Source organism: Gopherus evgoodei, chromosome 10 (genome assembly GCF_007399415.2).
Source record: "Gopherus evgoodei ecotype Sinaloan lineage chromosome 10, rGopEvg1_v1.p, whole genome shotgun sequence".
In the NCBI taxonomy this organism is placed as follows: domain Eukaryota; kingdom Metazoa; phylum Chordata; order Testudines; family Testudinidae; genus Gopherus; species Gopherus evgoodei.
Window position 1 is genome coordinate 12,831,625 of NC_044331.1, and position 23,542 is coordinate 12,855,166.

At 44.9% G+C, this 23,542-nt stretch overlaps 1 protein-coding gene across 1 annotated transcript in view; it reads right to left on the minus strand.

The window, feature by feature from the left end:
- Positions 1-2,696: 2,696 nt before the first annotated feature.
- Positions 2,697-23,542, minus strand: part of SLCO3A1 (solute carrier organic anion transporter family member 3A1) — a 205,975-nt gene continuing 185,129 nt past the window's right edge. Inside the window, 5 exon segments of the mRNA XM_030576690.1 lie at positions 2,697-3,779; positions 8,955-9,019; positions 12,694-12,869; positions 19,422-19,560; positions 21,519-21,717. Of these exon segments, the coding sequence (XP_030432550.1) occupies positions 3,400-3,779; positions 8,955-9,019; positions 12,694-12,869; positions 19,422-19,560; positions 21,519-21,717 (959 nt within the window). The 3' untranslated portion in view covers positions 2,697-3,399.

Below are 23,542 nucleotides of genomic sequence, written 5' to 3' on the forward strand. Positions count from 1 at the left end.
CCAAAATATCTCCTGAGAAGGCTGTCACCAGGCAGCAACGCACAGGGTTTGGGGGCACTGCTGAATCTGAGATAGGCCTCAACAAAAGCCTGAATCCAAAAGGCCCTGAACCTGGGGGGAAGGTAGGATCTGAGCTTCAGAACTTGCCTCTGCTTTCTCCTCTCAGGAAGAGAATTTTTCCAGTTCCATCTCCTGTATGGTTAAGTTATTTTTGAAAAAAGAAGTGAAGTACCTCCCTAAAACTATGGGGTGTAAGAGGCTGAGCTGAGATTATTCACCCCTGATTGTACAATTAAAAGTAGGGAACATGCAAAACTGGCTTGGGACTTTGAAATCAGCAAAGCAAAGCAAAAACTGGGGCACTCTGAGTATTTGGTTTCATGTTTTGTTTTACATGCATGGATACACCTCTTTCCCCTGTGACAGCACCAAAACTCTATGAATAAAGCCCTTGATGATACTGAGATCTGATGCCTCCTAAAAAAAAGAGCTTCCCAAAAGCAATGTTATCAAAAGAAAAACAGAAAATCATGACTGCACAAGATACAAAATAATTAGGTACAAAAGTAATAAAACAACCCAGCTCAGGCTGAGCTTTCCATACACAACCAAGAAATTAGATTAAGATTAAAAAAAAAAGTAAAAATAAAAAAAATCCCCCAAACAAACAAGTGAAGCGACAGTTCGTGCTTTGCAATCTTGTTTTCCGTAACACTGGTCAGATGGGCTTTTGATTGTACATTCAAATACTGACAAACCACAGCTCTAGGATTCGCCTTTCAGTTTGTTTTGCATGTTATGCTCATTGACCCTGGATTTTTAGAGAAAAAAAATCCAAACTGCAAACGGGTTTATAGATTTTCAGGAAATCAGGCATTGCGACAGGCTGTTTGTGATGCGTGCGTAGTATAAAACTCTGAGCGAGAATCTGAAAAAGGCGGCATTCTATCAGCAATAACATTTCAAAATAAGGAAAACTGTACAGAAAGATTTCAAAGGCTTATACTTGACAATTATACATATTTTATGAGACAGTTATGCAACCTGTCCCTTTGTTTAATTCATTGGTTTATGGATGCAGTCTCTCTATTTTAGCAGATAGGATAAAATAAACAGATCTAAATATTGTGGTTTAAAAGCATCATTTACCACCCAATAGATACAAATGGCACTGCATAATGCTCCTTTCCCCCACCCCACTCCTCTCTTTATCAAATGATTCTGTACAAGGCTCCAAGCCAAGAATAAAAACATATATAGTTACAATATTGGTTGAGTATTTGGCACAGTGCAGTTTATTTGATATACTGGGTTCCTTGCCCTTACTGTTGCTGAACATTTAATGCAGAGCATAAATTACAAAACACACCAGTAAAGTAAGTCAGCTGGAAGCGGTCTCAGGCTGCCAGCTTTTAAATGCCTCGATTAGCACAAGGTCTGCTAAAATGGTACTGAACACGAGTGGCAAGTTAAGCTTACTGCTCCATTATGAGGATTCTGGTGTGTCCATTGCCAGCAATGAACATGCTTCTGGGAAGCTCACCCACTCCTAGGATCCATGGGAGCTACATCCTGTGACAGGTTATGCTTCTAAATGTTTGCAGGTTCACAACAGCTTTAAAGGACAAACCAAACCCCCAAGATTTTGAATTAACAATGCTAACCCTTAAAATGCTACTGACATTTACTCCATTGGAAACATGGCTGGTTTCAGTTACGGTTGGAGAAAATTCATTAAACACAGCCACTTTTTATTGCTTAATAGTAGGAATGCCCTGGAAAAAGATTATATAGGAAAAGTCCAATCCAGCGTCCACTGAAGTCTATAGAAAGACTCCCCTTGATTTCAAAGGGCATTGGACATGACTGTAATTCAAAAGATAATGCTAGTTCTTCCCCAGGATCCAGGGGGCAGCTCCTATACAATTTGGGTGTGATTTTCAAAAGTGCTCAGTGTTGCCCTAACTGTGGTCCAAGTGAGTAATGGGTTAATATGAGCAATATTGGGTGCTTTTGAAAATTCTGCCCCTTTATGGGAGCCCTGAAATGCAACTCTAGGGGCAACATCTGGCCCATAATATGTCACATCCTGCATCGCTTCCCCATGAGTGGTCTCCTTGAAATTAATGGGACTACTCGTGAATAGAAATTGTCTGAGTAAGGGTTGCAGGACTAGGCTCAGTATTCTCTCTCTCTCTCTCACACACACTAATTTTAAGGAATACTCCCACCCGACCTTCGACTGTAAATAATATATATTTAAAAACCAGAGAGTACATAAACAAACGGTCTCTCCATCTTTGTGGTCATCGAGTCATATGTCATATGAAAAAATAATCTGTAAATTATTATATCATACTAGAATTTTCCAACTTTTAGTTATTTTCACAGAGACAGAGCATTCACTCTTTTAATCTCTTTTTAATAATGCATGTCCTCATTGGTTTGACAGTGCATCAGAACGAAGGCATACAGACTAAAAAAAAATGCACTGGATTAGCTGGATCCCTCACATGATGTTGTGGCATGTTGAAAAGAAACTGAAAAAAAATGCGATTGGTAGACTAAATTCCCCTTATAGAACTCTGTTGGTGATTTAAGGGTTAATATAGATTTGAAAGTAGTTTAAAAAAATCTTAAAAGGATTATACAGGCAAATATTTGAGTTTAAAAAAAATGACAGAACATTTGGCAAGTGTAAGCAAATGACTTGAACTTTACTGGGTTTTAAAGATCTGAGCACAGCCATTCACAGAAAACCGAAATCTGAGATCTGCTGGAAGGACAGTGGAGCCTTTGACCATCAATGTGTGCTGGCTAGAGGGTATACAGCATCATTCAAAGTATCTAACATGGACTCATGGCTGGTGACAGAGTGTAAGTAGTTTAATAACTCCAGCACTGTTCCCTCTTTGACATCATTGAGAGAGTGCATTGGATTTGAACAGCACCCAGACTGGCTAACCCTTTAGCCCATATTGCAGAGGTGACAGGGCTGCACAGATCCCTAATGGCATGCAGTGTCTCCAACGCTTATTCTGGAATTGTTGTTATTTGCTTGTTTCTTCTCACCAGGTGCCCAAGAATGTCCATCTGATGAGTTCTCCCACAAAACCCTGGATTTGCAGCTCCCAATGCCCTGGCAGGTGATTCTATCCTGGAAGATTGTACCATCATCACAGGGGCTGGTACTTAACTGGAGTGGTTTGAGGTTCTCTCCAGCACTCCAGCAGGATTTCAAAAATGATCCCTTTTAAAGATTTTGTTATTCTGAATCCTTGGCTCTGGTTTTTGAGAAAAGGACAAAAGTTTCCTGTTTTTTAAATTTTATTCTCTCTCTCTCTTTTAATTAAAAAGGACCCATATATTATTAATATAGAGTTCATCCCTCCTTAGTCACTATAAAACGGACTCCATGTTTTCACACCATTCGTGATCTTCAAGGTTATAGATAAATTTTGTCCTCTGTGACTGGTTTTGGGGCACAGAGTCCCGCCCCAGATTGTCTAGGGTGAGAGTAGAGGCAAAGAATTCACTAGTGCTGAGCCCACCTTCGTGGTTCTTGATGTATCTCTTATAGTTTTTCCTCAAGCACTGCCAGGTGGTTGTGTATAAGATGAATGCGAAAGATTTCAGGGCTATAGCAATGCTAACATACAGGTATCTATAGACGACATTGTCATACAATACGCAGGCTCCTTGCTCGCCACAAAACGTGCTCCAGAACAGACATGTTGAGTCAATTCCAGCCCCAAAGATCAAGGGTGGCGGGATAAAACCTGTCAAAATAAAAGAGACATATCGCACTGTAGTGATCCTTGGGGTAAAGGGACAGGACTCAGCCATAGTGAGTGGAAAGGGGATTTTTTATGAAGGCTGATGGACACCGACAAATCTTGTGGTTCTCTCTGGATCTCTCATTCCTAGGCAAACTAAACACATCTGGTGGGGATGATCCCCTGAAGAATGATCCCCACATGATCCCCTGAAGAACTGGCCTGGGTTCAAAGGTTATGGAGGTGATCACTCACTATCCCACAAAACACCACGACTCAGTTTTATGTAGTTTGACCTTACACTTCTGATTTGTTGTTTGAACATAGCCTATTAAGGCCGGTCACAGAGTTTCATAAAGGAGCAGAGAGGGCCTAAGCTACAAAACTTGGCTCTGGATCCAGATCAAAATGTTCATTGTGTTCGCATCCAGGGTTTTGCTGAAGTCCATTACAAAGTCTGAAATTAGCCATGGAGTTCAGATCCAGATCCAGATCTGAACTTGCCCCAAGTTTTGAGGGCATCCAGATCCAGGATCTAAGGAAGAGGGAGAATAATCTCTAATAAGTGCAGGGGAATGGACCTGAAAGAAAGTGATCCTGTCATTATCCCACAAAGTGAAATATCACAGCAGAACTCTCTCCTTGAATCACTGCAGTTAAGGGCAAATCAGCATTTCTCAGCTGAACTCACCTGCGAGTGGTTTATAAAAGGGCCACGACCTTAAAGCAACGCTTGAACTCTCATTAAACCCACACAGCAATACAATCTTTGAATTCCCCTTTCTGCTTGGATAATGCAGGGGTCTCCAGTCTTATATCATCATATACATAAATATCCTTCATTCTAACAAGATCCACAAGTGCTTTACAAACAGTGTGCACCAAAAGAGGAGATCTAAATCCCACCTTTGAGCACATAAATTGGCATTTGCGCGCACCTAAATACCGAGCCCTTAAAAATCAAAAGAAAGTTCTGGATGCTCTGTGTAGTAGGAATCATTTCACTCACCTCTAAGATATTTTTAGAGGTGGAAAACAACATTTATTTAAAACTGGTTAATAACATCACTGCTAGGGTTTAGGACAGGAAGTGAAGAAGAATATCATCTCCAATAAAACCACAGAGCCAATTTTAGGTTGGCAGAACATAATTTCTCCTATTGGCCAAATTCCAATAACACCCCATTTCCAGATACTGAGGTGACTAGAGCTCTAGAAATACATATCTAGACAGAGAGACATATGGGTTGCACTATCTGGAAGAGAGATGGTGAATTAAAGATCATGTTTCATCATTAACCATGGATTTCTTAGCTTAAATGAGACACTGCTTCTTAGCTTGACATGAATGCCATTTCTGTGCTGTATGACAATATATGGCAGGAATACAAATACATTGGTTGCCTTCTCCTTTGCCTCTGGGATGTGAAACCTCTTTACTTCACTCTGTTAATAACTACAACTCTGCAGATTTTTGCTTGATCTTTCACATCGGCTAATAAATGCAGAAATTATTAGGCTATGTCAGCTTTCAGTACTTCCTTGAACCAGTTATTAACACCAGGGATATAAAACAGTAAATAAAAATAGATAACTGGCTAACAAAAAGATATTCCCTTCAAATGTAAAGTGTGGTAATGCCCTGATAAATGACACTGCACAGCTTGCTATTTGTTTTCTCAATGCTTTCCAGATCAAGCTGGGTCAGTTTGCAGGTTAAAAGGTGATTTTCTTTTTAAATAAGCACGGGCAACCACAAAGTCAACCTGGGATCTGAAAATTTGGCTGGGGTGTCTCTAGAACCAAGCTAACAGATGGTGTTGATGATACACAAGGCAGAATGGAATCCAATTTACACTCCCAGTGCTGAACTGGCTCTGGAGTGCCATAATAAGAGTAAAAACTAGATGTTGGCTGATCTGAACACCCTTAAGTTCTTGGGATCTGTTTCATTGGTCCCAAGAGCCAAACTTGAGCTACATGGAAGCTGTGAATAAACAGAAGCCTTTAGGAAAAACAGCTGTGAAATACTTTCAACTCTAGCAACCAGTTTGTGTTGTTGACCTTTTCAGGGCTATCTCCACAAGGACAAGGGCTAGAGACTTCCAACAAGTGAGACTAGACTTGACATTTAGAGTACTTTGGAATTAAGGGAGGTCTCTGACTGCAGGCTTTGTGGCCTCCAAAGCCCAGATCAATGGGCACGTCTTGCACCTTCAGTGTGTCACACTGAGTGATGCTAGGAGGCTCGATTTAAAACAAAAATATCAGAAACTCCATTCGTAGCCAGATATGGCACTTGAGCTGCATGTTTTGGGGACAAACTGCAAACACCATCTGGGAAGGGAAATGTCCAGGATCTTATTGTCATGCATAAATCTATTTGCCATTTCAGTCGTGCATAGTTAATGCTGACAGTTGCCAGTGCAATCAGGATGGAATTACCAGACATGTTTGACTTATGTCATTTGCAAATGTTTTTTCACCTTTAGCTAAGCCTGAGATGTAAAGTTCCAATCCAGATCAGAACTTCCCCAGCTACTAGGGGTATTTAGATATGCACTTTCGATTCAGGTTCTTTCAATGACAGCATATATGAAGAAGTGAGATTGTATTTGGAAAAGAATTTCCATATCAGAGCCTCTTATACAGTAGCTGCAGCTTTCAATCCCATTGGGGCTCCACTGGAACTGTTTTAGTTTCTTTTCTAAGAAATCATGGTCACACTTTTATACCAAGACATTAACATGCTGCTCTATCATACCAGAATTCCGATGGAATAAGATAATACATCCAGCAGGATATCAGGAGAATTCAGTCATGTTTCATGCTTTACAGTGAATATTAAAGAGATTCAATCATGCTTTACTTCTTATTACAAAGTGTTGCACAAATTGCTGCTATATATATTTTAGTTCAGAAACTGCAGAGCTTTTTTAAAGAAGCATTCTCTGTCTTACTAAAGTGTATTAACTCAGATTGCACCTCCGGGTCTCTTGTACCTCAGATATTTAATACTCTCCTTTGGTTCAAGAAGAAGCTATTATTGGTTGCTTTTTAAGTCTAAGCTTAAAAGTGAACTGAAAAAAGCTTTTAAAATCAATCTAGCCTCAAACCTCAAATTATTAAGGGCGAGTTTTGGATATCTCCACTCACATTGAGTAGTACCTTATCCTTTCTGTAGTCCCATAGCTGACTTCCTCCTGGATGTATTATCGTATTCCACAGGGATTCTGCTGTGACAGGGCAGCATGTGTTTTGCTACAAAAAAGAGTCACTGCAGTGTCAAGGGGACTAATGGAAGAGTAAGATGCAGCTAATGTAAGAGTAAGGGGGGAGGGATAGCTCAGTGGTTTGAGCATTGGCTTGGTTAAACTCAGGGTGGTGAGTTCAATCCTTGAGGTGGACATGTAGGGATCTAGGGCAAAAATCTGTCTGGGATTGGTCCTGCTTTAAGCAGGGGGTTGGACTAGATGATCTCCTGAAGTCCCTTCCAACCCTGATATTCTGTGATTCTATCTTATCCCAAGTATGGGAAGCAGAACCTAGCCCTCACAGAACTGTACATGCAGACTTCTCAAACAATAATAATAAGCTCCAATACAACTACAATAATACAAAATTAGTAACTACCACCCCAAATACATTTACATTTAGAATGCAAAATCAAAAAGCATCTTCCCTCCCTTGCTTAACTGCCAGATCCTGCATTTGGGATTCTGCATTCAACCGGCAAGACCTGAGAACAGGACAAGAACATAAAGCAGTATGGACAGCAAAAGGAAACACTGTGTGTTAAGGGCCTGATCCAAAGTCCAAGCAAATCAATCAGAAGTCTCCCAGTGATTTCCATGGACTTTGGATCAGCCGCCAAAGGCTTGTGGTGTTTTCTTCTTTTCTGAGCACTGAGCAAAGCATTAAGCTTTTGATGAGGGAGTGCATTTCAGACCTTTGACCAGTGCTGAAAGATTCCCATTGAAGTCAGTAGAAGCTGGATTGGGCCTTCATGCTCATGCAATTCACTGGCTCCTGGAGAAACACTTGGCACCAGAATTCTGATGCAAAATAAGGACCTTGCACTCAGAGACCATTCAGAGGGATATATGGGACTGTGGGGTTTTCAAGCCCTCTCTATGAAAGAAAACAGGCTGCCCTGATGAAGGCCAATGAACTGCACAAGTAAATAATCACCTAATAGAGAAGAAACGAGTAGCCAAATCCTGAAGGGCTTCATTGGAATAATGGCATTTGTGTCTATACCACACTGTCATGTTATGGGGTAAAATCCTTCTACTACAACCACACAGTGGATGGATCCAACTGCAAAAAACTTACGTTGAGCCAGATTCTGACTCTCATTGATCTGTACCTTGCTCAGTGAAATCACTGGGAGCACTCATAGAATAAGGGACTATTCAGCTTCTACTGGGAGAGAATGAAATCTGTCCCACTGGATCCGCAGAAACCCACGAGTAGAATACCAACAGAACACATCCAGAGCAATGAATAGGACAGAATTTGGTCCAAAGTTCTGAGAAACAGGGGCTGTGCCTTTCAGCCTGCTCTCCTACAGTCATCCCGTTACAAAGGATGAAACAATGACAGATAACGTTTTCACTTTTATTCAGGCATGAAGAGACATACATTGATCCAATGGTTTGACCAAATGTATTTTAACGGGAGATTAAGCCAGGTGACAGCATTAAGGTTCAGCCTGTTTTTTTTCCCCCTTTTTGTTTTCCTCCCCCCAGAGACCAGGAGGACTCAGCTATCACCCAATGGAGTAACAAAGCTCCTATCCTCGAAGTGTTGTGAAATTGTTTATCCCCGTAAGTAAGCAGCACAATAAAAAAGTAATTTCACAAGCTGATGACATGTTAATAATGACTGCGGAGAATTAACTAGTTGGGAGGGAGGGTTTCACACTCAACACCACGATTTCCAACGTGCACGTGACTGAAATGGCAGGAGAGGCATGGGCCATGACCCTTGGAGGCCTTTCCAGCTGCTCTGCAGAGAAAGGGCTTGGATCTCCTGGGTTCAGACCCCACTGATAAAATGACAGCACTGGACAGGCGTTCAACATCCAAAGGGGGGGAAAATCAATGGACACTCACACCTTGACACACATAAAAACATTAGGGTGCGGAGGAAGAAAGAAAAAATCACTGCACGTACCTAGCAAACGGAGCAGCAGGAAAAGCACCCCCAAAGCATAGGACTTAAGTTCAGGGCTCACTGTTCTGTACAGAGGAGAAAGGGAGAGAGGGAAATTGATTGTTATCATACTGCTTTAATTAACAAACCTGTCACTGTGCTTTGCTGTCAATCAGGATGCCACTGTCACCTCTTCAGAAAATCATTAAGAGGCTTCTTTTCTTTTCTTTCCCCTTGGTCCAACTGCCTGAAGCCTGAAAAATAATTGCAACTGCAGCCGCATGATGGGTTCTGGAATTTAGTTGCGTTGTTAATAATGGGAACTAATCTTGTCATTGGAAGGAAAAAAAATGCAAATGCCATCCCAGTAAATTATCATTTATAGAATCCCTGTATTACCTTTCAGGCCTCGGATGTTCTGAATCACAGGATATAAACCAACAAAATCCTTTTTCTTATAACTTAATCGTGTGTGAGATGGGGTGGGGGCAATATGGGTGAAATAGCAGAGCGAACAAATGACCAACTAGTCATTCCCAGGTCTAGCTGTTAAAATCAGCCAGATCAGCAAAGGTTGATACACCGACCTGCCCATACAGGGTGATGTTTTTGAAAGTGAGATTTGTTTCTGATTAGTTTTAAATTGGGAAGATAATAGGCCAGGCTAATACACTTTGAATGTAACCCACTCTGTCTGTCTGGCATTAATCTCTGAAGACACCTTAAGAACAAGAATTAACTTCCCATTCACATAATTCATATGATGCTATAGGCTAAAGTCATGCTACTGGTATAAACCCACTGAAGTCACTGGAGTTTTACCAGGGATTAATTTGATCATGAACATGCATTCTCTTATTCAGCACTTTACACTCCACAGTGCACAACGGTTCAGGGAAGCAGGGCAATGAACCCTTGATGAAAGGGGTTTGTGTTGTGAGGAAACTTAAAAGTGTCAGGTCCCTGCTTCTATTAATCCCCTGTTAGGTGTTGTTAGTGACACCTGTGCTTGAAATGGCTACTGCTGTACATGTGCAATGGAGGGGAATAGCCTTTTGAAAGACATCCAGTCTTGATTTAAAAAGACTTCAAGTGATGAAAAATCCGCATCAACACTTTCAAAGGCATTCCAGTGGCTAATGGCCTGGCTCAAGGGAGGTCCTGTGAAAGGGAGGGAAAAAGAACAGAGGGTTACCAAACGCAACCGCTGTCAGTTTTCTTACATAGGTTCTTGTGTTTTGGTTTTTTGGGGTTGTTTTAGAAGTGGCTAAAGTTTTTCAGTTGAAACTTTTAAAATAAAAAATGGCTTTCAATTTTTTGTTTGAAATGTTTTCAGTTAAAAAACGAAAAATTGTCAGTTTTCAATTTTTAATTGAAAAATGTGAAGAGGGATTTTTTTTTCTGATTTTTGTGTGTGTGTGTGAAACATACATATCAACCAGCATTAATGTTCCTCCTTTTCTTCCACCTGTTCTTGTATGTTTAGGATCTTATCTAACTCCCATTGAAGTTAGTGTGAATTTTTCCATTGAATCTAATAGGTACTGGCCTGAACTCTAGAGGTGTAAACTCTTCAGGGTTTTGACCTGTCTTAATTTATGTCTGTGTAGCATCTACCACACCTTTGGGTGATGGATAAATAATAACAATAATAATACCAGAGAGTCCCCAAAACGTCCTTTATATTTCTGATCACAGCACTGTTAGGACTTCCTGGAATGACATGACGTTATCTCCCATATCTCCTTGGTTATCTGGTTCCAGGCTGTGCTGAAAACTTCAGTGCCTGAGATTACAGTGTGGACATTTAAACTAGACTTTGGGGTGTGCAAAGAGCCAGATGTCCTGGTGAATCCTCTGAATCTGCCCCTGCTGGCTGGGCCAGGAGAAGACACTTCCCTGCTTAGCTGCATTCCGCACAATTGCAACCAGGTCAGCCAGGAATAGGCTTCATTTTGGCTGCTTTGGGAGAGCTGGGAGTCCCAATTCAAACTCATCACCAGTAACATCTGGGCCCCTAATACCAAGTGAGAGTGGTTTGTGGAATCTGTTGATTCAAACCTGTGGAGTGTCCAAAACACCAGGTGATGCTTTGCCCTTCACTGCCTCTTCTGTGCATTTATGATAGAGATTGGTGGTTCTGGTGGGAACATAGTTAAGAACTGACTTTCAGTGCTGTGAATTGTCAGTTTCAAAGGGTTGTGAACTGAAGTTTTCTAACGTTTTCTCTTTTCTCTCATGTTCTCTTTCCTACCTGGCCATTGGCTTGTCTCATTTGAAAATGCACATTAAGACGACTCTGTTCAGGATCCTACAAGCGCTGATAATTTCTCTCAACAAAGATCCCTTCAAGCCTCAAATTACCTTTGCCACAATATTGATCGCTGAAAATTTGATTTCCGTTTAGCTATTGTAGATGCCAGGAGAGAAATGAACTAGTAGGTGGAATATCTCATTCTATACTCTGCAGGGAGACATGACCTCGCATAAGAGATCAGCCTGAGATCCACTCAAAAGTGTTTTTAACACAGACCCTATTGACTGAATTTTATTGGAATTTTCCAGGAAGCAGAATGGATCTGCTTATTGCACCTCTGATTAGAATAGGCTGTAAGCAATGGCCTGGACGGATGCAGTGATTCTGAATAAAGGCAAAGTTAGGTACGCACGTGCATCTCAGGGGGCAGATAGATATGTGCCTGGAAGGTCTGTGTGTGGAAACAGCACACAGTAATTCAGTTGGAGATGATGTTTTTGTCTTTTTATGCATCTTTGGCTAAATCCAGAGATACTGAGCATCTCTAACTCCCACTGATGTCAGCATTTGAGCCAGCATGAGAGTTTTCGCTGCTGGTGATGTGTGCATATTGTCCTACACCAGCCATAAATTGATCCATAGGCCTTTCTGGGGTTGTTTTTGCAGCCTGCTAGGATCTCTAGGCTCTCTCTCCAAAAAAGTCTCATGAAACCACCGCCTGCAGGTGTCACGCAGTTGCAATCCTGACATCTGACTGATTTTAGCCTTAACAGAAGCGGAACTTTCCTGATTTCCTTTCCACTTCACAGTTTCTAGAAGGATGGGGAGAACAAGGCCTGACCTTTTCTTTTGCAGCATACCTGCATGGACCCCTCCTTACCAGATTCACAGCCCTCCTTGCCCCTTGAGCTGCACAGAATCAATCCCCTTATTCTTTCCTCAGGTCAGCATTAGACACTGAATTAAGTGGAGCTACCCCAGCAATGAATGTGGTCATGCTGAACTTAAAAGAGACCTGCATAGACAAAGAGACTGATGCATGCACAGCATCCAGCAGCTACCACTGCGCTTGGGATGCTGAGTTCTGAAACTCTGGATGCTTCTTTCAGGGGCCTAAATGGGAGATGAGCACATAATAAGGGACCTGGTTTTCAGAGGGCCTGAGACCCCGTTGAAGCCAAAGGGTACTCTCAGACTGAATTCAGTGCAGCTGGAAGTATAAGGGTGGGTCATTTTGTAGTCCCACCCCTCCACTCCAAGCAGGTCAACTCCTGAGATTTGCTGAGCATCTGTGGCTCCTGTTAACTCCAAAGCTAGTCAGAAGCACTCAGCGCCGGGAGTCCATCCTCCCTACCTGCCCATGGCCCGTGGGCAACAACAGTCCCCCTCAATCTAGAGCCAGGGGAGGAGCCCTTCAGTTTTCAATTAATCTGCGGCAGCCTGATGAAAGAAGCGATGGATTGAGAGCCAAGCAACTCATCAAATCCTCAGCCCGACTCTTACCTGATGAGTATGATAACTGACGGCGTCTGCGCCATGGCTCCAATCATGCTGCAAACACACATCACGCAGAGGAATGTCAAGAAGGCCTCTTGGCAACCAGGACTGGGGCATTTTCCATGCATCACTGTAGCGTTCTCGGCTGGGACCAAACTGAGGCATGAGCAGCCAGTGAGATTCTGGAAAGCAGCACAGGGCACAGGGGTTAAAGGAGAACAAGGCCCACTTTCCAAAACAACAGGCACTTTACAAGAAAGGGTTTGCCAACTGGCAAGTGCGCACCCTCCAGCGATCAATTAATTAGTCACTATTAAGTCATTTGCTGAGCTGGTTTGGAAAGGCTTTTCCAGCATTCTACCGGCAGCATAGCTTCTCCTCCTCCTCGTTCTTTGCTCTCTGTCCTTTCACATCTCAAACAAATGTGTCTGTAAGAAAATTACCACCAAGTTGGACCCTCGTGAAAAGAAGAAAGGAAGGCTCTGTGTACTCGCATCATGATAAAATATTGCCGTATTATAGTTACAACTACTTCCCAATATAGCCCTGGCTGTTATAATTACCTCAGAGTGCATTACACGGAGGCATATTTCCCTGTTGCGGGTTCAACTGCCTCATTCTGGTGCCTTTAATGACGGCAGGGAGCGTACCAGGATGCGCGCCTACTCTCATAGCGAGGTAGGTACCAAAGGGAAGGTGGCAGACACACTGGTGATTATGGAACCAACCTCAAGGGTATTACAGGGCTAACAGATGCCATCTAGCTTAGAAGGATTTGCACAGAACTGAAAGCTGCAGTCAGACAAGATAAAGTTTATCAATATGCGATCAGGAGGAGGAAAAAGCGACTGCATTCCCTTTGATCTTTCCTGCAAGCACAGGACGTCAAAAGAGGCTTTGTTTTCCAGTCACAGATTTTTTTGGGCTCACTCCTCCCAGACTTTCTGATGGCAGGGATGTCAGCACAATTAAGGCACAGAATAATAGCAAGGAATCCCCTAATGACTACAGAGCAAAACTGATCATAAATGATTCATTTCTTGTCTGTCTTTGCAAGGCTGCTAGGCTTGCAGGTCACATGCGTATAAGAAAAAGGAGCACAAAAATAAAATACAATACAATAAAATAAAACCTCCAAGGTTCAAATAGAAATTCCTCCGCTTTTATGCTGGGGTTTCTTTAGGGCTCCACACTAGCACATGTTCTAGTTCAGTGCCTCCACAGTCACAAAGATCCGTGGGGACCCCAGTCTATTCTTTCTGACATTGATCTCTTTCTCTGTGTGGGAGTCGAAAGCATTGCCTTCTAAAATAACTGCATGGAGTGCGGTGGACACAAAAACCTCAGAGCTCGGTGAACTAGTAACGTTAACGATATGACTGCAGGTGACTATACGGCTGGCAGGCAATAATGAATGTAAAGAGGCCCTCTCCCATCAGTGACATGGCCACCTGAAGGCTCATCTAGACAAGGACAAATAACACCAGTGTAACGATATCAGTGTAGTTACACCAGTGCAAAGTCCTAATGCAGATGAGCTGCAGTAGTGTGACTCATCCTGGTAAGTTAACAGGGCAAACCTCAGCCATGCAAGCCCTGCACAATGCATCTCCATGGGGGGTTGCACCAACGTGCTCAGATTGCAATAACTATCCTAGTGCAAAAATCCCAGCATAGACAGGGCCTATGTTAACTTTGCTAGCCCATCTGTTATGGGGATCATAGCAGGGTAGTTACCTGCTCCTGCCCTTAGGGGTTTAAAACAGCCGGGGAGGAGGGCTGTGGAAGGGCAAGAGGCCTGAGCTGATTGGGAGGAAGCAGGCTCAGATGAGGCCATGCCCCAATCAGGGCCTAGCTGGCCCTATAAAGGCTTGAGCCAGGAGCTTAAGCAGACAGTCTCTCTCTGTATTCAGAGAAAGGCCTGGCTGCAGGGAGCTTAGCCAGGTATCTGGAGTGGAGCAGGGCTGGGGAAAGGTCAAGGCTGCTGGGGAGCTCCAGCTTAGGAAAGGCCTGGTAAGGCCTATTAGGAACTGGGTTGTAGGGGCAGCCCACAGGTAGCCAGAGGCAGCAGGTCCAAACCCCTTTGTCTGTGATGAGTGGCTTACACTGCAGTCTGCCCCAGGGAGTGGGGGCTAGATGATGACTGGCAGTAGCTCAGACTGAGGCAAGGTGGGGATAGTGGATGGAGGTTCCCAAAGAAGGGGTAAACCCTGAGACTGAGGGGTGTATGCCCAGGGGGATGCACCCCATATAACGGGGCACAGGGTCTGGGAGGGATACGGGGGGCCCAGCAGCAGCAGGACACCGGCCTACAGAGGGCGCTCTGGAGGCTGGATGAGCTAATTCCCCCTAGACAACCAGCAGGAGGCTCCGCAGGGATGAGTCCCGCATCGTTTACAGGGATGGCTGACTGTTCAGGAAGCCAAGTGGGTCACATCCCTATGCACTGAACTGGCTGATCATTCCATGTGACGTATATACAGTTGGAAGGAGAGACCCATCTCTTCTGTGCAGTTGGCCCAATCCTGCTCTTACTTATGTGAATCCAAATCTGATGTAACTCTACTGAAGACAAGGTAATTAAACTAGAATAAAGCTGGCATGACGTCAGAATCCAGTCTCCATACATTTATGGTAAGTAAAGGGCTAGAATGTGCTTTAGTTACTTTAGAGAGAGTGACAAGGGACTGTATAGTAACTGGAATTTGATTTGGCCAGGAATCCTCCTGAATGTTGGCAATTCAGATCAACAAGCAGCTACACCATTCATAGGGAGCTCATGGCATATCCCCTAGTCCCCGTGCGTCTAGCTCCGTTGTCTGATCTTTCTCCCCTCTGTACCGTGCACCCGAGGTGTTGTCCTGAAGTACCGCAACGTAAATAGAACTGAATGCAACAATTTTTTTGCTGCTCTTCTGAGTTCTTACCTAGTAGACCTTTGATCCTTTGTTACTGACACCATAACATGTGCTATAGTAACACACTGACTTTGAACACTGACTTTCATCCTCTTCTATAAAGAGACAATATTTTGCTACATGTGCCAAATTGCTATTGATTTTCCTGGACTACTCTGCAATCCCATCACCATTCTGTGGTAAATTTGTCTGTCTTTCTGCAGCTCAACAGCTCATGCACCAGGAACGAGATTTTTGAAAGCGCACATGTACAAAATTTGCACACCCAGGGGGCTCAATTTCCGGTGGAAGTTATGTGTGCAAATAACCCATGTTTTGTGGTTTTAAAAACCTGGTTCTAATTGGTTAGGAACAGGCTGGCATTTTGATGTGAATCCCTAAGACTTCAGCGCTACAACATTAGATTTGGAATTCATATGCCCTCAGCCAAAGGGGAAATAGAAAAACAACACCATGAAACAAAAAAAACATATGGACGATGACTTAGCTCACAAGGGTCACTGAGAGCAGAGGACTAGCTAGAAAAAGAATTTGCTGAAATGAAAGTGGCACCCTGTGCCCCTTTAGCAATTATAAATCCGAAGCCTCTCTGCAGACAAACCTCATCACAAAGAACAATGGCATTCATATGAGAAAGGCAAACTGGAGAAGAAAATCAGAGATACATGACTGGACACATACAGTACAGTGCAGTAAAGTTAAATAAAACATTTGGAGAATTGCATGCCCCAGTAAAAAGCAACTCTTGGCTCATCACACGTATATAATAGCCATAAAATCCTCTAGACAGGCCATTATCTGGATTATGGGCTTAAAGCCTGGTCTGACAATTTGGTGTTGCTTCAGGGCCATTACATGGCCAAACTGGTCCATAATTCTTGATAATGCCCTTTCCAGAGGATGCTATTGCTTCATTAATTCATGTCCAAAACCACGACTTTGAAAAAGCCAAGATGATGGTGCCAAAGAAGAGGTTAAACAGGAGAGGGCAAGTGGAAGGGGAGGAAGAGAGAGGGAGACTTTTGCTGGATGGGTTTATGCTTATGGCAGGTTAACTCTGATAATTACATAGCAGAGAGACCTGAAACAATTCCTGGAGAGAGAGTCTGAATTTTCTTTACCATACGCATTTCTAAGGAGCAACAGGTTTGCTTTGAGCAATGCAGTATGAATGCCACTTTTACATCCTGCCACTAGCTAGCATTATTTTTTTCCTTGCCAATGAATAATTTGGCACATCAGAAGGATGCTTCTTTCCTACTGACACTTTGCTCTGCCCCAAAAATTTTACTGTCAAAACAATCACATTGGAGTGAAGTGCTGGTTGTAAGGCAAATGCCAGAGGAAATGCACGAGATTTACATGTATAGCTTCTGCAGTTTTGCCTGCAATGATCCAGGATAAAATTATTTTCTTAGCTATAACAAGAAGAGCCAGGAGTTGGCATCAGGCTTTCTCCTTTGCTGGTAAGCACTTTGGTAGCTCAGAAGCCATTTCATTCATCTCAGTAGAATGCAAACAACTCAGGTGCTGGAGTGGGAAGCCAGAAATCAGGGTAGTAAAAATTGCCCATGTAGCACCTGCCTACTGACACTCTCTGACTCTCTAAAGATGGCCGTGAAGTCAAAGTGCCAATGCCACTGCTCTGCGGAGCAAGGGAGCTAATGGAGACAAGATTTCCGTTCAGCGGCTGCAGTGATTCTTCACTCGTTAGTTGGGAGCTTTTGTCTCAGCTTCCTGGCACCTCCAGGTCCTTTAGGCCCTTCAGGGAAGGAACCAAGGCTCTGCTATGCACCTCGCCATTTGGGTTTGATAGCTCCTCTCTCTCTTTTCCTAAAGCACCGGCCTGCCCCTCCTGCACACCCGACAGCAGCACAGCGGGTACATCTCTGGACTCTCCATCTGTGCGTATGGCACAATGGAGAAGTGGGGATTTACACTTCCTGCCAGAGTGTTTTCAGACTAATCCTAACTGTCCACACATGACAGAATGGAAAGGAGAGGCCGAGCTCTGAGAATATCAGTGGGGTGAGGCGGAGCAAGCCAGGGGGCAAGCAGTACAGTCTCGGAATAAAGAAGGGCAAAGCAGATCAGGGATAATTGGATACAATGAGCTTTGCTGTTTCAGCAGCCATGAACAGCCACTCTCATTTAATAAGGCCCCATGTGCACAGAAAAGTGAGGCGCTCGGAGTTCCTCAAATGGATTTTTGGCCAAGGCTCTTTGTGATCTAGGCTGCAGTTCTCTACGGATGTGCTAGCCACGGATTCCCTTTCATTCCTGCACTGACTCTTTTGCAGCATCACTCTTAACACACTAAAACTTTAAGAATTAAAAAAATAATAATGAAAGATTGGCTCAAGATATCGTAAGAGATTCCTTATCTTAACAGGTTTCGTAGGAGATTCTGAGACCCCAAATAGTAGATCTCCTTCACATAGAGAGAGTTTGCATTTTTTAAATGAAATAAACCAATAGATTTTAAGTCTGAGGAAACAGACTATCCATGGCTATTAATTTCAGGGGGTTGCTGGAGGCCATGCTCTTCATTTGGCCCCCTGCTGTTGGTGCTGAATCAGAGCGAAGAGGACAGGAAGTGGGTGAAAGGGGAGAGGAAATAGAAGAAATGGAGGGAAGGAGAGAGAAGAGGAAATGGGGAAGGCAGCACAAGGGGGACAGCAGGAGGGAGGGGAAGAACAAGGGCAGGAGAAATGGAAGTGAGCAGAAAGAAGAAACAAGATGTCCATATAACCTGCCGGTAACAGAACCCCCTAGTCCCCATGATGGGACTAGACTCTGCCACAGGCTGATTGGTCGGCCTTCGAGTTGTGCTCTCTCTGTTTCAGTGTCTGACTGATTTGCATTTGCAGTACGAAGAGGTGGGTCAGCTGATTTTCATCACATAGCAGAAGCCAGATGGCAAAGGTGGCAAGTGCAGACTGTCCCTTAAGAGTTTCAGCTCTGCCTATGGTCTCCCTTTGAGTGATTCTGTCCATGATGTGGCTTCCCACAGAGCCTCAGCTATGGCTGGGCTAAGAGGAGACAAGCTTCACATGCGCACCCAAGAGCACAGCATCCAATGGATGGTGTAGCGGGAGGAAGGGAGCTCCCTCCTCACTTAGAGATGATCCCATTGGGCCATGGCCAGAGCTAAAATGGCATAATAAAACGAGGTCCTTAGTTTCTCTCATCCTTAGATGCAAAGACACAGCGAGGCCCTTCACAGTTAACCCTCACCCTACCTATCACGTCTCATTCACGACTGAGCTGTTACTGTTCACCTCGGATTGGCCCCTGATACCAGCTTCCATTGCCCACGTTTCATTTTAAAACAAGCACTTTTGTGCTTTCTCCCTTGCTGCTCCCTATGCTTGGGAGGTGCAAAAACTAACTCATGATCCTCCTTCAAAGTCCTCCTCAGCTCTCCCGGGATGCGACACCTAAAAAAACACTTGACAACAGTCAGGCTGTTGGTATGCATAGATCACTGCTGATCATTGACTGATGTGATTTCCTTGTGCTTCCTTGTCTGTATCCATCTGTTGTCTCTTGTCTTACACCTAGATTGCAAGATCCTTGGGGGCAGGGAGTGTCTTTTTGTTCTGTGTTTGTACAGCACCTTGCACAATGGGTGCCTAATTCATTGCTGGGACTCCAAGGTAGTATGGTAATCCACATAATAATAATAAGAAGAAGTCGTCAATCTCTGGGGCCTTCAGCCATCCTCAGCTGTAAATGAATGACTCTTACTATGTATATACACTAACCTCTCAACCACACCCGGATAGGAGATGTTGAGTAAATCATGACAATTACCGTGCTCCTGCAGCCCGCGAAGCAGGCAGACAAGTAGGTGATCCCATCTGCCCCACAAACTGGAGTGAAGGAATCGGTTTGGCATTCACAGTTGTTATTGCAGGGGGAATATGGGTCCAAGGGCAAGGTTGGAGCTGAGCTGCAAAAGAAGCAGAATCAGAAATGGATGCACAATGCAATAATGCCAGCTGGCTTTTCTGAGAAGCATCACACAAAAGGGGCTGAGCCAATCACTGCAAACCAAGGGAGAGAAGGGTGGGTGGGATGTCTGGGTGCCGGCAGAAGGAACCCGAGGCCATACACTCCTTCTGTGACTGAAACACATTGAGGTTTATTATTTCCGGCTCCCACCATCTCCCCAGGGTGGCTCAGGACGGTGCTGGAAAAATCTAATGTGAAGTTCTGTGGGCGTTGTCTCAGCCCTGAGATCAGACCTCCAGGACAGGAGAGGCTGTATTTATCTAGCACAATAATAGCAAACTGAAGACATGCTGACATTTTCATCCTCAAAGAGCTACTGTCCCATGTTGAGAAACTTCAGAAGAATGCAGAATCATTCTATCAGCTCTGCAGGGCCTCCTGAGTCCTAACACCCTGCCTCAAAATGGGTCTCATCTGCAGCCAAGCAGCACGTGGGAAAGCACCTTTGTCTCATCATACAGGCCCCAAGTTTCCAAAACTGGGTGCCTCGAGTTTGACTCCTAAATCCCCATTTAGGCCACCTCAGTAAAAGCACCCAGAGTTTCCCTAGATTTCAGTGGGATAGGTGGGTGCTTAGCACTTGCAAAGATCAGGCCGGAGCAGCTCCACTTATTTCAGTGGATTCACGCTGCGTTTACACCAGCCTACATGAGATCAGAATCTGGCCTCGCATTTCTAGCCACTTGGGTCAGTTTCAGTTAAGCTGAGTGGAATTCAGCTCTCAAACTTGTTATTGTTCTGATTCCCCTCCAGGCACTTCTATAGAATGGGCCCAATCCAGCCATAGTGGAAGTGGGTGCCTCTCCAGTGACTTCAGTGGAGTCCTCCCCACTTGTGTCGGGAATGCATTTACTGTAACGCTGTTACTTACTCCTGGAGAGACAAGGTGGGGGAGGTAATATCAATAAACAGAAGTTGGTCCAGTAAAAGATATTTCCTCACCCCACAGGCAACAACTCTGTGGGTGCACCGGTGGCTCCACTGATCAACTCCTCCCCCTTTCACCTCCACCCCCGCCAGGGCAGGCTCCAGGCACCAGCATTCCAAGCTGGTGTTTGGGGTGTCAATCTGCAAGGGGCGGCAGTCCCTGTTGTTTTCCCCCAAGCAGTGTGCTGAATTGCCACCATGGGTGGCAGGGGCAGTCCCTGTGCCCTTAGGGTGGCAGGTGTGTTTCCGCAGTGGCGGCAATTCGGTGGCAGTTTCTATGTTTAGCTGTCCGCGGCGGCTTCAGCTAAACATAGAAGCTGCCGCCAAATTGCCGCCGCTGTGGAAACGCGCCTGCCGCCCTAAGGGCATATGGACTGTCCCCACCGCCCGCAGTGGCAATTCAGCGCGCTGCTTGGGATGGCGAAAACTGTAGAGCCGGCCCTGACCCCTGCACCTCCTGCCTGCTGGCTGGCCCCACCAATCAGCTCCTTCCCCTCCCTCCCAGAGCCTCCCGCCCGCTGCAATCAGCTGTTCAGTGGTGGGCAGGAGGCGCTGGGGGGTTGGGGAGGTGCAAGGGTGGGGTGCACTCAGGGAGGGAACAGAGGGATAGGAAGAGGTGGGGCAGAGTGGGGATGGAAAGAGACGGGGTGGAACTTTGGGGGAAGAGCTGGAGTGGGGGCAGGGCTCGGGACGGAGCACCCCCAGGGAAATGAGACATTCGGTGCCTGTGCCTCATCCAATCTGTCTCGCCGACATCCTGGGACCTACATAGCTACATCAACACTTCATACAACTTAACCCTAGAGGCACTCAAATACCAGTGATGGGTGTGGTATAAAAACCTAGAAAAATAGAGAAACAGCACTGATAAGAGCAGGTTAGTTTAGCGAACACTGCTGTGCTATACTTTCTGGGCAGTATCATAAGGCTGGAGGTAGGAAATGCCGTTGAAATCCTCTCTGTACTCACTTGTTTCCATAGGGAACAGTAACCCCAGCTACAGGCCCTGTATCGCAGCCCAGGAATAGGAAAGAGACATAGCAAGCTGTGGACACCAGGTTAACGAGCATGGCCATCCTGATGGCTCCTAGAGCAGACAGGCTGAGCTTCTTCACCAGGAGACCGCCCAGGAATATGCCCAGACATGCACATGGAATCGCTGTCATCCCTGCAAGAAGGAAAAAAAGAGTCAGGAAGATGCACAAGAAGGAAGTGGGAGCTAAAAAAACACACTGCATGCTGAAGCATTTTATTAGATCAATGACTAGATCAGTGCGTTAGTGATGGAGGAAGCGCTAAAGGCTCAGAGTACCCACTAGATGCTTATCCATTCATGTGGGTTCTCCTTAGGAGTGACCATGTGAGACTTCAGGTCCCAGAAGCTGTTAGCACTCACCTGTAGCAGAGTTGCATCCTCCTTGGGATGATGGAAAGGCTCTAGGTCCCCACTCCCTGTCTCCCAGCTGCCCCAGCCAGCCAAGAACTAGTCCTCTACGTTGCTTTGTTCAGGCAGTGGCATCTCCACTGATTTTCCCAAAGGAGACTAATCCACAGTCTAATAGAGCTCGTGCAAGATTTCCAAAAGTGACCAGTGATTGTGGATGCCCAACATGAGATGCTTTCAAGGGGCTTGATCTTCAGAGGAGTTCAGTACTGTTTGAGAATCAGGCCTCTTTATGAAATCTCAAGTTTGGTACTCAAAATCACTAGTTGCTTCTAAAATCTCAGACTCTCACTTCAGAAACATTCTCACAATATTCAGCCTCTTTTTGCTCACTTTCACCTCTTCGCTGCTGGTCATACCCAAGACCATTCTGCAAGAAGGTCTCTGGATTCTGCGGCAGGTGGGAAATTCTGCAGCAATTTCATTTAAATTTTTAAAAATGGAGGTTTTCAATTAGTTCTGCAGAAAAATGCATAACAATCAGGACAGCAGCCTGCGTGCTATTCCTGTTGATATTCAACCAGACTCATTGTAAGCTGTCAGAGTTTGATAGGTCCATGCTAGGGGCCCATTTGGATGATGGTGATTGCAGGTTATTTGGAATCAACATCTAGATGCCTTAACCGGGTGCTGGGGAAAGGACGACTGTCACAAAGAGACCCCTGGGACTTTGTGGGGAAGAAGTGTCAGGAGCAAATGAATACAGAGCCTGTGTTTGTATCAATGTCCTTTCATGTATAGGAGGGAAGAGGAGAAGCGCAGAGAGTGCAGGGGCAGCAGCAGGATGGCTCCAAAAGAAAATGTTGTTGGAAAGGTGACCAGGATTCAACAGCTGGGCTAGCAGAACAACTGCTTGCGGCTCTTTTGTTGCCTATGTTTCCAATTTAACACAGGCCAAATTGCAGGGGTGATGGGAGCTCAGCTAGGGAACTGGGCTCTCCATCTTAAACTGAGAACAGAGGGGAAACTATAGTTACAGGCAGTTACAGGGGCAGCACTTGGTCAGACAAGGAGCTCTGCTCCCTTGTTCCCGGGTTTCCCGCATAGCATTGTGGGCAGCAGGCTGGTGTCTCTGCATTAGGTGAGGAGCTTTAAAGACTATTTATGCCCTTGCTGCAAGAATGAAGAATATCATTTCTCACAGAAACAACTGATTCTAGATAAAACAACTTCTGTGAGCCCTGGGGTAGGGAACATGATTTAGAGCAGTGGTTCTCAAAGCTGGTCCGCCGCTTATGCAGGAAAAGCCCCTGCCGGGCTGGGCCGGTATGTCTGCCTGCCACGTCCACAGGTTTGGCTGATCGCGGCTCCCAGTGGCCGTGATTCGCCGCTCCAGGCCAATGGGGGCGGCTGGAAGCGGTAGCCAGTATGTCTCTCAGCCCGTGTCCGCTTCCTACAGACCCCATTGGCCTGGAGCAGTGAACCACGCCAGTGGGAGCCGCGATCGGCTGAACCTGCAGATGCGGCAGGTAAACAAACTGGCCTGGCCTGCTAAGGGCTTTCCCTGAACAAGCGGAGGCCCAAGTTTGAAAGTCATTGGTTTAGACCT